Genomic DNA, 17631 nt, shown 5'->3' on the forward strand with positions numbered 1-17631 from the left:
TTAGAAACACGCCGTTCAATATTTATTCAACATTTATTCAATATACAGTGGCATTTTCAGATGGACAAAATTATAAAAGACGGTAACAGCAACAGAGAAACATTTAAATATGAAGTTGAAAACCCTAAACAAGGCCATTAAACAGTCCAAATGACCATAAATGAATGCTCAGATTTTGTCCAATGTTGATGTAAAAAAAAAAAAAAAAAATGCAAGGCATAAAAAAGTGCACAGACATCAGTATCTGTATTTGGTTGAGTAGTCTTTTGGGGAAACCACAAGACCCCGTCCTTTCCTCGCCCCCCTGTAGACAGTCTCAACAATGTCTATCATCTCCTGCTTATCTTCCATGGTCCAGTTTATCTTGTTGTTGTTACCAGTGCCAAGATCAATCATGATGTGCTTGTTCCTGAGATAGACAAACAAAAGCAGAAATATACATCAGGATAAATATGCACTGTAAAACTATTATTGGGTAGATACTGTATATAAATATTGCATATAATTTTGACACGGTCAGAAAGTGATTCTATCACATTAGTCTTGTGACAACAGTTTAAGTGCCCACATTACACTTTTCATGTAGTGTGGTATAACCGTTTTTATGAATGTGTCAGCAAAATATTCGAGACAAATTGCACAATAAAAGTTATTGTCTCCCAAAAGAAAGAAGGATTCTGAACTGGCTTAAATTCTTCCTGCACAAATCTGCATAATGCCAACTAGGGATGTCAATTTACACAAATTCCCATGATTCATCAGTTTAAATGAATGATCAATTAATCGTTAGCCTTAATACTGCATCTACTGCAGTGTCATATAGCCAACAGCATAACAGTGTGTGCAAATGCTGCACAAAACACCATGTACCTGACCAAATGAATGAGGATTTGAATTTAAATAAAGGGCAAGCAGTCGTCGATGTGATAGATCATTTAATTAAATTACAAATAATCAAATATAACAACTAATACACCGTGTCACCAACGTTGCATCAGATGCGTGCTAATCAGAAAGTGTAACTCCTGCTGTGGACACGTTCTTCCTGGAACAACGCGCTAAACAGCAACTAGACCCAATTAATTCACGACAATTTATTAAAATAGTGTTTTCATTATAATGTCATGTAACATGACGGTTCCGATCATAGTTATTATTAGTCGTGCATTACTGTTTGAGCTGTGCGCTGATGCGCTGAATGAACACCGGTAAACTGGAGACCTTTGTTAGAGGGTTATGTAATAGGACTGGAAAAGGATTAATCGCATCCAAAATAAAAGTTTGTGTTTGCATAATATATGTGGGTGCACTGTGTATAATTATTATATATGTATATAAAAATACACACACATGCGTGTATAAATTTAAGAAATATTTTCATGTATATACTGTATATAGATTTATATATAATTTATATTATATATTCCGGAACGGTTGTCACAAGGCTAATGTGATAGAATCATTACCAACCATGTCTGTGCAAAATTAAATGCGATACATATACACATCTATCCAATTACGACACATCATTAAATCGTAAAGCCAATAAACCCTGTAACATTTGCATTACCGGAGCAAGGACACATGACAAGACCATTCCTTCACATTTGTTTTAAACCCAAATTCATTAAGTCCTTCTATGTTTTATAAAGGAAGAGTAAGAGATTTTCTATGGTAAATATGCCATCAATAGAGCATAATCTATCTAGAACAAGAAACATTTAAGGAAAAATAAATAAACAAACAAACAACTAAAGCGTAAATGCTAAGTAATATACCCTGCATAATGATGGACTCCAATATGGTTAAAGGGATATGCCACCCAAAAATAAAAAATTCTTGTATTAGGGCTGTCACTTTTGAGAAAAATCAAATTCGAATGGATATCAAATATCAAGCAATATATTCGAATATGTACAAGCCCCGCCCCCATTTTCATTTACCAGATTTTCAAAAAATTTATTTTTTATTCACTTTTTTAGTCCGAGAAGCTCCTGCTTTGCCTCTAACAGGCAGGAGACAATCCAAAATTATCAACAGCCCTCACCTCTAGTCCCTTGTGCATGGCTGGTTTAACATGTGTACCAAGCAAGGTATATGTATGAGGTCTAAATTTCATATGGGTATGGCTTTCCCATAATTCTGCGTATTGTCTGTGTTGACCGCTATTACTGCTTCACGGGATATATCCCAGTCGTCCAGAGTGTTGCTAAAGCTCTCTGTGACATGGGCAGCTGTGTGACTTCCCCATAGCTCTTTCGTACAAAGAACGAAATTCTCTAGGTTCCATGTGTCTGAAATGAAGTGAGCTGTGATTGTCACGTAACCATGTGTGGCCAGTGATGTCCAGTGGTGGAGGAAGTACTGAATCTCAGTACTTAAGTAAAAGTACAAATACCCAGATAAATATTTACTTTAGTAAAAGTAGAAGTAACACAATGACAACCATACTTAAGTAAAAAGTACTTTATTTTAAATGTACTTTAAGTATTAAAAGTAAAAGTACTTGCATAACAATTTATTATCTTAATGTCTATTTTCTAATGATTAATAAAACATTTAATTCTAACTCATTCAACCTAATAGCCTACTCCTATAATGATGTTCAATAATGATGGAAAAAAAAAAATGTCACCATTTCTGAAACAAGCTTGCAATTAGGCAATATCATGCTTATCCTTACTATATGTTAATAACTATGTTTGGCAGTAAACGCGATTCATTTATGGTGTAATTCTGAACCTCTTGGCTTGCCATAATCCTAACCAAACCAAACATATATTACACACGGTGTGTTTCCTATGCACGTAAAAACTAATTTTCGCGTATGAGTTGCATGATAAACACACTGCGTGTGAGACGCATTTAGTGTGACCGGGTTGATATACTGCATCTATGGCAACCAAACGTCACTGGTGAGACAAACGTGCAACGAACGGACGGTCAGATTACGTTTTGGCAGGGGAAAAACTGATCAGAAAATGTAACGAAAATGTAACAGAAGTTGTAGAAATGTAGTGGAGTAGAAAGTATAATAATTGCTGCAAAATGTAACGAAGTAAAAGTAAAAAGTAGGCACTATTTATTGTACTTAAGTAAAGTAAAGATACGTGAAAAATGTACTTAAGTAAAGTAACGAAGTATTTGTACTTCGTTACATTCCACCACTGGTGATGTCCACCCATCTGTAGTTAGAGTGAGTTTCTTGTCCTGCAATAAGGTCTTAATGTTTTCTCGTGTGGGGTCATACAACTTTACTATGCGGGCTGACATAGTGGTGCGACATGGAATTGTGCATCGTGGCTCCAGTTCCATTATGAGGTCCTGAAACTCATCTCCCAAAATAACACTTAGGTCTTATATCCCTGCAAATAAACCTTGCCATCTTATTGGTGATGGCCTTTACATGTGCATCTGGCAAGGTACCGACCAGTTGTGCAGGAAAGTATGCAGTCATACGATGTTGGACGCCTGGCGATACTCTGGCCGTCTGCTGTGTCCCTGACTCCGCTGCCTCATTTGGATGGTAACTCGCCAAGTTTGGATGTCGAGGATGCGCAAGTAAACCTTTTTTGCAAATTCGGCAAACTCACGTATCTTTAACGGTTACTTTACCATAATCTACGGTGTAGAACTCAAAATATTTCCAAAAACTACTTTTTAGATGAGTTGGGGTCGTAATTGTCCGCTCAGGCAGGCCGTTCTGTGCATAATCTTCCATTTTCAAAACAAACTGGCTATTGGCTATATTATTCGCTTGCTTCGGTCATGGGCCGACGCTACAATACGTTTAGAGCGCCCACTACTGGATGAGATGGCAAACAATAAAATAAAAAACAAATAGTCTAATCACAGACTATAAAAATGCGCACTTATGGCACTATAAAAATACTTTAAATAATACTATTTTAAATACTACACATGGCACTTTAAAAACCATATAATTTATTTATAGTTCGATTACAGATATTTCATGTCATGTTCAAATTCATATTCGAATATCGAATAAAAAGTGACAGCCCTAGCTCATTTGTTTTCTTTTTCTAAAAATCTCTGTTTGATTCATAGAAGAAAACAATAAAAGGGAGAAAATTAGGAACCCTTTAAATTGCTGCCTGACTCACTGTAGTCATTATAAAATCTGAAGACACTTACCTGAAAAAGAACATGACTGTGCAAGGATCATATAACTCGTACATCTTGTTAAAATCTGGTACTTCTGTGATGTCCACAAGATAAATTACTGCAAAATTCTTCACCTGAGAAAACACTTCATATCAGTCACACAACAAACTGGTAGAATAATGGTAACGTTAAATAAATCACAAACAAATTTTCGTCAACAAGAAATACATATTCAGAAAACACTAGCACTACCCGTTCTTAATACTAGGAAACGGTAAATACCTTCTCGGCGATGCTGTACAACACTTCATCCATTTTCATACACGTAGGGTCCCAGTCGTGGCCAAATCGTATTACAATAACACGGTCCTCCTCGGATAAAATAGCCTGGTCCACTTGCCAGCCATTGTGAAGATGAGGGAGCATGTACGACATTTTGATGGAATTTCAACACACTTCTAGAAAGGCACATGAGATTGGTAACTTATCATATGCTTTTACAAACCACACCAGATCAATAAACAGTTCAAAAGTACCAAAATAAAAAGCAAAATTGGTTTGTTTACATTTCGCACGTTGAGTTCTCGTTAGCAAATAACGTTAGCTCCGCAGATTCTAGAAAGATTATTTAGATTTCTCAAGTTAAATATACAGAAATAAAACAGAAAAAAATGGAAATGCAATCCTCACCTTACAGATTAAATAACCTTGTTGTGTAGATTAAGTGAGTGCTCCGAGTTAATTAGATGTAAGAACACGGATTATTAGTTTTTAGCACTGCAACGACGACGGCGGCTGCCGCGGCTAGTGAGTGACTGACAATGCGTATAAACAGTTATCAATATCGCCCTCTGCTGGAATGGAGAAATCTTTGTCTTCTTTGGTTGTTATTGGCAGTTTGCAAACGAGGTGCATTACCGCCATCTTCTGGACAGAGGTGTTTTTAAATATGTTACTAAAAAAAAAATCAAACTCAATAGGTTTTATAAACTCAATCCAGCATTTTCCATTGCCCACTCTAGTTCTTTCATTTTTTCAGAGTACTTTCTACACGTCAAGAATATGTTTTACATTTTCCACTTCTCAATGAATGCATAATCCAGTCTGGTGTTTTTCTAAATTTAGGCAGCTATTTAACCTTGTAAGCATAGTTTCCTTCTGTCATCTTAGACAACTGTTCTTTTTACCAATCACTTCTTTCTGAATGCTGTATAAATGTCTTACTTTTTCCTCCTGATCCCATGTTTCCAATATCTTTAATGATAACTTTAATTTCTGATTTGCTAAGTGGAACTTGTGTTGTCTGCCTTGAGGAATTATTTTGCTTATGTATCCGAAAGCTGCTGCTCTATGGAGTCTATAACAAGAAATCTTTCAACCAATTTAGTACGGGTTTTATAAGATTCAGATGTATAATGTTTACATTTTTAAGATGTATTCAAAGTGTCATTCTCAGACAGAATATTATTATATTATTATTTGACCTTAATCATGAACAAAACATACACAGCAATGGATATTGTCTAATGTTGTCTTAAGACAAAATACCTTTTGCATGTACACTACCGGTCCAAATTTTTTTTTTTTTTTTTTAAATGAAGTCTCTTCTGCACACCAAGGCTGCTTTATTTAATGAAAAAAAAAAATGACAAACAGTAATATTGTGAAATATTATGACAATTTAAAATTACCTTTTTCTATTTTAATATATTTTAATATGTAATTTGAAAGCTGAATTTTCAACATCATTACTGTTGCTGATTACACATCAGTTTTCAGTGTTACATGATCCTTCAGAAATCCTTCTAATATGCTGATTTTATGCTCAAAAAACATAAATTATTATTTTCAATGTTGAAAACAGTCGTGTACCATTTCCCCCCCCAAAATTATATGATGAATAGAAAGTTCAAAAGAACAGGATTTATTTCAAATATAATCTTTTCTAACATTATAAATGTCTTTACTGTAACTTTTTATCAATTTAACTCATCCTTGATGAATAAAAGTATTTTCTCATTTCTTTCCCCCAAAAATAAAAAATACATTTTTACTGACCCCAAACTTTTGAATGGTAGTGATTAATGTTACAAAAGCTTTCCATTTCAGATCAATTCTGTTCTTTTGAACTTTCTATTCATCAAAGAATCCTGAAATAAAAATGTAAAAAAAACTGTTTTCAACATGGATAATAATCATAAATGTTTCTTGAACATCATATCATAATAATTTCTGTAGGATCATGTGACACTGAAGACTGGAGTAATGGTGCTGTAAATTCAGCTTTGATCACAGGAATAAATTACACTTCACTATATATATTCACAGAGATAACCGTTTTAAATTGTAATAATATTTCACAATATTACTGTTTTTTTTTGTTTTTTTGTTTTTTTTTTATCAAATAATTGCAGCCTTGGTGAGCAGAAGAGACTTCTTTTAAAATAATTAAAAATCTTACCAATCTAAAACTTTTGACCGGTTTGTTGTTGAATGTCCTACAATATAGCAGCATGAATACCGTGTAGGCTAGCAAACACGTAATATACGTATTCAATGAATCAATTATTCAGAAAAGTTGCAGCATTAAAGTGAAATGTTTATTTCCCCCATTTTTGTACCATAAATGGGTAGTTAACATGGAATACCTTTGGAAAGTGCAGCCAAAACTAATAGGCTACTTTGATATTTCAAGTTTGTGAACTTATTTTAATTGAGAGTATTATATTAAAAAATTAATTTGTCACACCAGTGGACTATTTAAAATCAACCAGAGAAAGAAAGAAAAAAGGTGATTAAAAGTGGAAAATGATTGTGTCCATGGATGGTTTTTTTTTTAAATATCAATGTAGGTGTATGAATGGAAATACATTTGATATATGTAGCCTGAGTATATCTTAAGATAACACCAGACATGCATCTCAGGATTTAAGATAAAGACTTTCCCATGTACAAACATTTTAACCTTGATAAATAATACAATTATATGGTTATGTAAATGTCAACTACCTATATTTTACTGAACCAAAATGTATAAGGGGATTCTGTAAGTATTTGTCTTATGACAGAATACGTTTTAAATTTCAAGTATTATCCCACAACTGTCAGCATGAACAATGTGTTAGCAAGCAAATATTTACTTTAATAACATTTTAGATCTTCAAAACAAGATCTATGGTAACAATAAAGCGTGTTCTGTACATAAATACTAGTTTAAATAAACTACATTATACTTAACTAATAAATGTTGTTCTCTGATGACAAATAGGTTTGAGTTTTTAACAATGCCCATTACTACACATGAACATACAACTGAAAAAAAAGTGAACTTGTATGTATATGCTCTAATTTATTTACACATTTTTCATATTGTAAGCTTAGATGTTGTAATTTACTTATTGAACAGGGGAAATGAAGTTGGAAACCAAGAGTCTACAAAATATCCCGATGCTTACAATCATTATACAATTGAAATGAACTGCAATTCAATTTCTCTGCAAAGCTCCACACTTTAGTTTTGAGGATGTCACTTAGGTAAGCAGCAATACTTAAGAGAAATGTTTTTTGGCAAAACATCTAATTCAAAACAATTTGAATAACATATTTATAAAAGTATAAGGCAAGAAACATAGAAATTAAATTTAACAATAAAGGGAATTGATTAACAGAAATATAGATGGTCTAAAAGAAAAAGGGAAACGTAACCATAAGCATTCCAACAAACATATAAAGAAAATGTCAAAAAAAAAAAATAGTTTATGAGGTTTGGAAAATATAAAAAGTATAATCACAAAACTTTTCAACCCTAAAACTATAAATGGGTTACAAACATCTATTTTTACATGAACTTTGCTTGAAGTGACGTCTCAGTGAAAAGTAATTGATGTAGGCTATATTTTAAAATGATTAATATGAAACAAAACATAAGCATTCACACGCATTATTTAACAACAGACAAAACACATTTTCGCTTGTTTCAACCTCTCAAGTTCTACTTGGTTAACAGTTTAACACTAGTTTTGGTGAAAATGGAACATATTTTGCATTGTTTAAAGGAACAGGTAACAGTTTACGCTCCAAAATAAAATTTGCATTGCAAGTCCTCCTTGTCTTTATTACTATCGTCTCCAAGCTACTCTTGAACGACCTCCATCTCTGTGTCTGTCACGGTGATCACCTTCTCGGGCTCAATCTCTGGGATGTAGAGATTATGCTTCACCTTCATCACCTCTGCCATATTGAAGCCTAAAAGTACCACAGCCTTGGTTTTCTGTATGTTCTTCATACATCTGGTGCGCTTTGTGCTAATCTGGCAAGCAACGTCAGTTTTGTTAAGCAGTAAACGGCTACTCAGGGCAACAATCTCCTTCTTGAGTGGGTAAGGCTGTGTATTAAAGTACTTATTGACAAACTCACGTCGTTCTTCAAAGGGGCAATGCTCCATCCCAGTAGGATCCAATGCTAATTGTACAGAAGGATCGATTATCACCTCAGGTGAGGGGAGACTCAGCCCAGCCAACCTATCTCGCTCGAGTTTTCTCTTCCTCGCCAACCGTTCCTCCCGCTCTCTTCTATTGGCCTCCATAGCTTCTCTGAAGGCTACTTCCAGGCGTAACTTGCTCTGCATCTCCGCTTCGGTTTCCAGGGGCTTTGTGGCAGGAACAGAGGCTTGAACTGAAGTCGGGGTTGGACCTGTGATCTGTTTTGGATGAGCTGGGTATGACACAATTGCTCGGTTTGCCCTGGGAGTAATAGCTAATCCAGAAGTCAGTTTATCGCTATCCTTGAGACTCTTCGGTGCACTGCGGCATTTGGACAAGTGGACAATGATGGCCTTGGTGGTGGTCTTCCCAGTGTACACACCACCACAGTAGAGGCATCTGTACGACGGGGTTTTCAGTATAGCATGTAGAGTGGGAACAATGAAATGCTTCTCTTTGAGGTGCATTTGATAGCATTCCCTGTTCAGAAGTTTCTCCGAGCAGAAGGGGCACTCTGTGCTGTTAGGATTGGGTGTGGGCATCTTGCAGGGTGCGGACAGCTTTCCAACACCCTGGGGATTGTTGGGCAACATCTTCACAAAGATCAGATCGAGGGAGCTTGTGACCAATGCAAGATTGAGCTCTTTTTCACCCATTATTAATTTAGGAGCCGTGGTCCGGATGTCAAAGTAAGGGAAAAGCAGATTCCCTGAATCATCACTATACAGTCTGTATTCACGCCTCATGAAGTCACAGTTGCTCTTTCGGTTCACATTATGCTCCACCTGGATATGGTCGACAAGCTGCTTGATGGAGTAGAAGAGCCCAGAACAAAATAAGCAGTTCATGCCATGAAGCAGGTGTTCAAAAACTCCCTTTTCCGAAATCAAGATCTTGCATGTCAGGCATTTCACCGTCTTATCCGGCATCTTTTTCAAAAATGGAGCACGCGCAGCTAGACCAATCTTGGGCAATTTAGCTACCTCTTTGTGAACCTCTGGATGGGACTCGTAGATATCAGATGGGAAGAGTTCATTACAAATAGGACACGTGATCCACTTCTTGGTTTGTTTGGGGGCCGGCAAAGAGCTGTTTTGTTTGTTTTGCTGAGCAGGAGGGTTGTTCTGGGATACAGGGAGTGGTGGTTTGCTGGCTCCTTGGGAGTTATTTCCCTGGACCGATAGGACCTGCAAAGGCGCAAGAGTGTAGGTAGGCAAACCATCAACTTTGTTGCCAGTGGGTATCAAATGACTCAGAAGGGATTGCGAGGTTAGCATGGTGCCTCCAGATGTGGGTTGATTTAGGGGCAATCTTTGATTAGCTACAAGGGACTGAGGTGGCGGTGGCCTGACAGCGGGTACATTAAGACGTACCCCTGGTGGTAGGACAATTTGGCGGGAAACGGGTTGCAGTTGTGCCTGACTAGGTAGGCCTACTCTGACGGACATCTGATTTTGAGGAACGCCGCTCGGGGCAGGAGGCAAAGCAGGTCTGGTGATTTGGGTGTTCTGAAAAGCCAGAGGTACTCCAGGTCTCAGTAAACCCTTCGCCTCAGCGCTTGCAAGCTGAACCAGAGCAGAAGCTTGAGTTGGGAGAAATACCTGGCTTGTTCCTGGGGCAGCAATAACTGCAGAACCACCACTTTCTGCCCCTTTAATTCCACCAGTGGCCATTGTCACCGCCGGCGGATCTTTCATCATCAAGACAGCAGGAGGGCCTTGTGTTTTCGGTGCTAGAGCAGGGAACTGTTTCTTACTGTCAGTTTCAAAAATTAGAGCTCTGATATGCACATCCAGCTCCTTGTGCTTTTCTGAGGTTAGAAGATGATACAGCAAGTGTTCGGATGTCTCAGCTGATACGTAACACTTTTTACAGTAGAATTTCTGAGACCTGTCTCCTAGAGTCAGAAGTTCCCGCTCCGATCTCTGCCCGGCATATTTATTCAACGTGGAAGTGTAATGATAAAGAAGAACATGCTTTTTCACACTGTACAAAAGAGTATCTTGAATATGGCATCTTCGGCACTGAAATGTGGTGCCGTTTACAGCTCTTGGAGGCAGCGGCGGGACTGCAGGGATTTCTAACTTTGCATCCTCAATGTGGAACAATTTAAGGTGCCTGGAGACCAACCTTGGGTGGGCTATAAACGGGCAGGAAGTACAGGCAGAAAGCTTGCACAGACGCTCTTCTTCATCATGGTAGCGCTGAACATGGACTTTGTAGGTATGCCACGATCTTGTAGAGAACTCGCACAAGGTGCAGCACAAACCTTGTGTACGATATTCCCACTGAGGACAGAGAACGTTTGGTAAGAATTTCAGCCAGTGGTCACACACTATTCAGAAATGCTCAGTATTTAAATAGTTTTTGCTCAAGAAAAGCAAAGCACTAGGACTGTCACAAATGATTGGTAATTCAGTAATCGGTCGATTTTCTTTGACGATTAAGCCTTTTAAATTACTTAATGGGGTTAGTACACACAAAAATGAAATCTCTATCATTAATTACTCACCCTAATGTCTTTTCAAATCCGTAAGACATCTGACTAATACTGAGTCACCATTCTGACATATAAACACTGTGTTTACTACGTGATCAGCATAGGAGACTGACACGAAAGAGAAGAAATTGTTGAATAAAGTCGTTATTTCTGTTTGATTTCCGCGCACAAAAAGTATTCTCATCGCTTAATAACATAAAAGGGAGGGGGGGGGGGGTTGATTGTGATTTCACTTTTTTGATTTTAAATAGTGTGTAATGTTGCTGTTGGTGTATGAACAGTATCTGCAAAGTTGCAGCGCTGAAAGTTTAGTGTAAGCAGAGATATCGTCTTTTAAAAATCAGGAAGTATATTGCCTACAAAAACGACTCGATTGGGACTACAGCTGGGTTTTAGTCGTCACTAACCCACACATTTGCATCAACCCCTCCCTCCGGGAAATGCAAAAAAGGGCACGCGCATATTTCTGCGGCTCGTCGAGTGTGGTGTGTTCACCCAGCTGTCAGGTCGTCTGTGTTCGAGCTTCCCACTGACGCTGTACTTCGTCAACAATGGATACAATTTATGTTTGATTTTGTTCCTGAAAATTACGATCGCAGTTTAGCTCTCTATGCTGCGCATTTTACAGAAGACAGCTTCCAGAATCTCCACGAATTCAACACCGGATTCAACAAGAAACTGTTACTAAAACATGAAGCAGTTCCAACTTTAAAACAAGAGGCAGCAGTTGTTGGGTCACAACCTGTAAGTAGGCTAAGACTTCATTTTAAATGTATTTGCATGTATAATTCCAGACGTAGCCTTGTGTTTTATTTTTTTCAAATGCCAGCGCTGGCTTTATAGCCACTAGGCTACTAGTTATGCTATTCAGATGTTCAGATGCAAAACCCTCTAAATGCCATTTGAAATTTTCTTCTAAAATGACCATTTTTATCAAGCTTGTATATTTAAGTTCAGTAATTTCACTTAAATGACAATTAATAGGTAATCTTCATTGCCATTTAAGTGAAATTACTAAACTTACATATACAAGCTTGATAAAAATGATAATTTTAGAAGAAAATTTCAAATGGCACTTAGAGGCTTTTGCATCTGAACTCTTCAAATGTTTCATGACGTTATTTTCGATTTGATCAAGAACGTAAACTAATGCCGACTTTGTGTTTAACATTAGTAGCCAGTCAGTTGCTATTGATGCCAGTCAGATGCTATTGTGTAAAACAAACATGTATAAAGTTAAAAAAAATAGCAAATTATCATTCAGAAACGTTTAGTAAGAGCTGTGTGTGGTGAGGTTCTGTTTGACTGTCTTCATCGCCACTTTCTCCGTCTGATTCTGCCTCAAACATCTGGACCGGAGCTCATGACATGCATGTTTCGCCCGTAAATGTAATGGGCGTTAACCTTCCGGACAACGTGACGACAGTTTAGCCAGTCATAACACACCGGCCCAAACTAACCAATCTGAGCCCAGTGCCTGTTTCTGAGGGAGTGGTTTCATAGACTCAGACTCATATCAGAGGATGTGCGATGTCAAGAATAGGGATCGTAGTTGATCCATGATTCATGATCAGTAGGCTACGGGCCAGCAGCTCCCCGGCTCATTAGGCTTGTAATTTGCAAAGTTAATTAATTGCAAAGTTTATCAATTTGCAAGTCCTTTCAGTTTAAACATCAAGCGCAAGAAGACTGGAATTTGCACGCTGCTTTTTTTCAGTTTTACTAAGGCATATTATTGTCCCGCCAACGCCTTATTTGACCGGTGAGTGATGTAGAATAGAAGACTGATGAGAGAACGAACAGAATGAGTGAAAGTCGTGGTCACGCACGCACTCTCACTGTCTTCAAACCGTCTTGCTCCATCTCCCTCCCTCGCGTATACCGGTAATAATAAATTGAGTTGACTGAATATCTTTGAGAATACATGATGGTAAAAAGTCAGAAGACCGACGTTTTTTTTTTTTTTTCTGAACTACCACTGGTTGTGAATTGTGCTAAAATAACGTTGCCTTATCTTTTCTGAAAAGCTTTCCACACATTCAATTAGGGCTGTGCCATATCATACCGTCCATGATAATACCGGTATAAAATTTTACATGATAAAAAAAAGTGTCATATCACGATATTGATGATATAGCTGTGCGAGGATGCGATATTGATGATATAGTGGCATGATGACGTATGGCGTATTTACGTTACTTAGCACGCGCACAACATCAAAACCTCTGAGAGTAATAGCACCTCCGGATCAGATCAAGATTTAGTTCCTAAAAAGGGAGCTACTACAATAGTATGGAAGTGGTTTGGGTATTGACCATTTCGAAAGATGTAAACAATACTGATCCAGAAGCACTTCCTGTTTTAGTTTTTTAACACTACACAAAAGCTGGGATAAAATACAACCAACAGAACATGTAAAACTGAATCAAAAAGTTAAACAACATCTTTAAGATGTTTTCTTTACAAATGAAATAAAGAAAACAGTTACAAACTGAAACTGAAAGTGTTTCTGTACCAGTGTTTCTGGACCAAAATGGTCTATAAGAGGTCAGATCTCCAACAAAACACTTTTTTTTTTGTAAAATATGCATTAAAACTGTTAATGCTAAAGGTGGAAACACAACAAACTTGTTTCACCACAATCTACGTGCAATCTATTAAATCTGCATACAATGCGGGAGTTGAAGATCCGTTTTGCAAAAACACATTTATGTGGCCAGGTGTAAATGGAATCGGTACTTATGATCCGGATAACTTATCTGGATACAGATCGCATTTTAATACCAGGTGTAAATGGGGTCATTCACTCTCTCCAAATAGAGATTTTCAAGTCATCTGGTGAAATCACAATATAAAATATATTGTAATGTAATTTTTTACCAATATCGTCCAGCCCAAATCCTTGCAATGCGTTTTCTATACAGAGATATCGACATCGGTAAATATCGTATCGCCATAACAGCAATATTAATATTGGTTATCGGTATCGGCCACAATTTTCACATCGGTGCATCACTAAAAATATCTTAATTTGTGTTCCAAAGATGAACGAAGGTCTTACGGGTTTGGAACGAGAAGAGGGTGAGTAATTAATAACAACATTTTTTGTATAATAACGAGGCAATAATATTGGGTTCAAACAAAGTATCAAAAGCAAGTAATCATATGATGAAATAGATCATAAATATAATATAATATAAAATATATGTTGAGATACATAAGATGATTGTTTATATTATGTATGTTATACTACAACAAATGCCTGTTGAGGGAAGCAATGGCCTGGTGTTGTTGCACTTTACAGCAGATAAAATCCTTATTAATTATATTGGCCAAATGACATTAAATTCAAATGTTCACGTTATCTTTAATATTTGGCCACTTCTTTACAATAAAAATGCAACAACCACAGTAATTTCTTGAATACGAATATGTGGAGATCAAAATAAGAAAACTCAAGAGCAAGGATTTAAACTTATTTTGAAATCGCAAATAAAAAAACAAACAATAATTTGCATATTTAGAAACATATTGATGTATATAGGTCTATAAATAATTTACATTACAAATCTGATAAAATGCTACGTAATAAGCAACCCAAACTCACAGCATATCAGAGATGGAGTTTGAAATGCAATCTGTGCACGTAAATTGTAACATTCATGTGGACCAGAATTTCCTGTAAACGGTGCTGCTCTGACGTGACATACACACATGGGTTAGTAATAAAAATTAAAGCGTATATACATAAACCCACAGGGCTTTTTTTTATTGAAGCATTTGTAAATTCACAATACCACTATGCTATAGTATAGTTTTTAAATTATTTTTTTTTTAAAGTGTGCATCCCTGTCTAATGGTCTAATGCACCACATTAGGTATTTTACCAGTTACTCTGCACGGGTAAATTCCAATCGAGGATTTTTTTTAATCGAGTACTTAGTAATTTGAGGAACTGTGACAGCCCTACTAAGCATATTTATTAAATTCACCTTCTTCCTCCACCGGCCATCAAAGCCATCAGATAAACTGCACCAGTCTGTGGCATCAAAAACATTGTCTCCTGGGTAAAATTCCTGGAGTTCCTGTAAAACAAAAACGAGAGAGAACATTTCAAATGTAAATACATTTTTTTTTAAATAAAAGGTTATTTTGACACACATGGACATGAGATTTCAGCTGTCGTGTTTCATTTTTATTGAAATGTAGCGTATGTGGATGACAAAAAAAACATACCTGGCCCAAATTAAGACATTCTTCGAGACCAAATTCTCCAAGAATGTTTTTCACTTTACGTCTTGTTCTGCGGATCTTCTCCAACCCTCTGACTGGAAACTGGTACATGGTCTTACACCTGAAAGAGAATCACTTTGGTTTCCATTCCATTGATGTCATAATTTTTCGATTTTATTTTGATTTCTTGACCAGTCTCGAAAACCTATAGACTAATTATGCAAGACTACAATGCTCAGCAACAGATCTAGGGGTATTTCACGAAACACTTCTTAACCAATCACCTTTTGCCCGCATCACTGACTCACATCACTTTAGTTTTCAGTCACATACACACAATCTAATTTTTTACACCACCAAAAAAGAATTTTTGGAAACATATCTCAACCTGGACTCTGTCTATAACAACAAGACACAGACAGACAATTATATATACACTTATGTTTTAATTGTTTGATCAAGACTGGTTAGTAGTCACTGGATATAGGAAGGGACATGTCCCTAGTTAGCATTCTTTCTAAATTCCAAGCCCTTGTAGCTTGTTACAAACTTTTTTTTAAGAACTCTTTGGGCACCATGCGGACACCTACATCCGGACTATGGAAGTCTACATAGATATAGCCTACCGTGTCCCAGCAATGGATCCAAATTCATCCCTTGCATAATAACAGTGTGGATTTAGTTAAAATTTGAGTACACAAATCAAAATAGCAGGAAAAAAAGAAAAATACTTTGCTGTTAAACCCTGAATAACAGTGAATCAAAATTATTAAATAGTTGCATAATCCTTTAGAAAGTAACCCAAAATATGAAATCCCACTTGAAGTATAACTTAACTAGTAGTGGTCGCATGAAAACGGCATATAGCCCATATACTTAAAATTTTATCATAGATGTTACATTGGTGATAAATATTTCCACTTGCATAATTCAAGAGCAATTTAATTTCACAACAACATGTCATATTCAGCACCCAAAAGAACACTACGATTTGTGGTTATTTTTATCTCATGACAATTACACATAGTCTCCCTCTTATATGAATTACTGTAATACCAATGTGGATTTACTTTTAAAGGTTTCGTCTATAATTGCCATCCTCAAAGTTTATTTTAAAAATGTGATTTTAAATATTTCCCAAATGGAAGTGTATTTCAGGCATTTTAACTAAATTACTGAATTAGTCAGTCTGAAAAAATAGGTGTGTTGTCTGTGCAAATATCTTGGATAATGTCACTTTTGACTGGATTAATTTCTGGAAGGCTTTTTTTTTTCATTATATATAATCATCATCATACTCACTAACGAATTTGAGGGAGAATCGTGCTTAATTATGAAAAGAAGTGCAAAGAGGCATTGCCTCTCCATCATTTTCTTTAGGGACATTTTTAAAAGTCCTATGATGTTCTTAATAGGTCATATACAGTGCTTCACATCTTGCCTGTTGCACATGCAGTGATGATACAATCTGATTAATTCAGTTCCACAGCAAATTATACAACACCTCTATAACGTTCTCTCAAACTTCGTATTCACGAATGTTAGAAATCAACACGCTAACGTTATTACCCAACTACATTTAGTGAAATGGCAGATATTGTGTACGAATGCAAGAGAAAATATCACATCTCAGCCATGCATCACTCAAATACCACACTTTATGACAGCATGCGTTACATTGGCATAGCTTATGTGCCAACGCGAATATCAAATTCAAGCTGTAATTATTTATTTATTGCAAGCATCAACTGCGACCGGTGACCAAACATACACGCGCCCGCCAAAGCACACTAAATCTCGGAAACAATAGAGACGAATGTAACTCTAAACTAGCCAAATGTAATTCACCCAGCGCCTCGCATCAATAAGAATTCGACAGGAATGATTCCACATCACAGAACAACCGATTCCCTTCTAGAACGCGCGATTCTAAATAACGCAGTGATGTCATAAAGTAACCTCTTCACAGCTCTCGGCTAATGGGCTTCGTCGTTCTACTTCCTGATCATACCGAACCCGCCGCAACAACTGAACGCAAAAGCTAATGTTCCCGCTGCTATCTAATTGTGAGGACATTACCTTTTTTCACCGCCACACAGACGCAGGGAGGGGATTTAGCTACTTTCACCAATCCGCGTGCTTGCCAAAACCGATGATAGAAGACGTGCAAGCGGTGTAGGATGTTGAAATAATAATTCTGCGCTCTCAACTATGGAAACCAGCAATGAAAAGTATTTATATTTTTTTGCAAGTAGGACTCATTTATTGTGCTTGCCGTTTAGAGTCGAGAAA

At 36.7% G+C, this 17631-nt stretch overlaps 2 protein-coding genes across 3 annotated transcripts; both read right to left on the reverse strand.

Annotated features, from left to right (window-relative positions):
- txnl4a (thioredoxin-like 4A) lies at positions 1-4972 on the reverse strand. Of its 2 annotated transcripts, XM_089122843.1 has the most exons (5): positions 4816-4954; positions 4692-4740; positions 4408-4583; positions 4156-4259; positions 1-409 (listed from the first exon to the last, which is right to left on the reverse strand). In XM_089122843.1, exons 3-5 carry the CDS (start codon positions 4558-4560, stop codon positions 238-240), a joined length of 429 nt encoding a protein of 142 aa, XP_088978969.1. In that variant the 5' UTR covers positions 4561-4583; positions 4692-4740; positions 4816-4954; the 3' UTR covers positions 1-237. The 2 variants fall into 2 exon arrangements, with proteins under 2 accessions (XP_088978969.1, XP_039534985.1); XM_039679051.2 differs by lacking the exon at positions 4692-4740 and having other exon boundaries at positions 4816-4972.
- Positions 4973-8005: 3033 nt separating this feature from the next.
- adnp2b (ADNP homeobox 2b) lies at positions 8006-17631 on the reverse strand. Its single transcript, XM_039678800.2, has 4 exons — positions 17419-17631; positions 15343-15460; positions 15099-15191; positions 8006-10894 (listed from the first exon to the last, which is right to left on the reverse strand). Exons 2-4 carry the CDS (start codon positions 15448-15450, stop codon positions 8258-8260), a joined length of 2838 nt encoding a protein of 945 aa, XP_039534734.2. The 5' UTR covers positions 15451-15460; positions 17419-17631; the 3' UTR covers positions 8006-8257.

This window comes from Pimephales promelas, chromosome 18, assembly GCF_988280905.1.
Source record: "Pimephales promelas chromosome 18, fPimPro1.hap1.1, whole genome shotgun sequence".
In the NCBI taxonomy this organism is placed as follows: Eukaryota; Metazoa; Chordata; class Actinopteri; order Cypriniformes; family Leuciscidae; genus Pimephales; species Pimephales promelas.

Coding starts and splice junctions, on each gene's coding strand:
- txnl4a (XM_039679051.2), bottom strand. CDS start 4,560: ATGTCGTACATGCTCCCTCATCTTCACAATGGCTGGCAAGTGGACCAG. Junction 4,260..4,407: donor TGTACAGCATCGCCGAGAAG/GTATTTACCGTT, acceptor GTGTTTTCTCAG/GTGAAGAATTTTGCAGTAAT. Junction 410..4,155: donor ACAGTCATGTTCTTTTTCAG/GTAAGTGTCTTC, acceptor TGTCTATCTCAG/GAACAAGCACATCATGATTG.
- adnp2b (XM_039678800.2), bottom strand. CDS start 15,450: ATGTACCAGTTTCCAGTCAGAGGGTTGGAGAAGATCCGCAGAACAAGA. Junction 15,192..15,342: donor AATGTCTTAATTTGGGCCAG/GTATGTTTTTTT, acceptor TTTGTTTTACAG/GAACTCCAGGAATTTTACCC. Junction 10,895..15,098: donor ATGGCCGGTGGAGGAAGAAG/GTGAATTTAATA, acceptor CTCTGTCCTCAG/TGGGAATATCGTACACAAGG.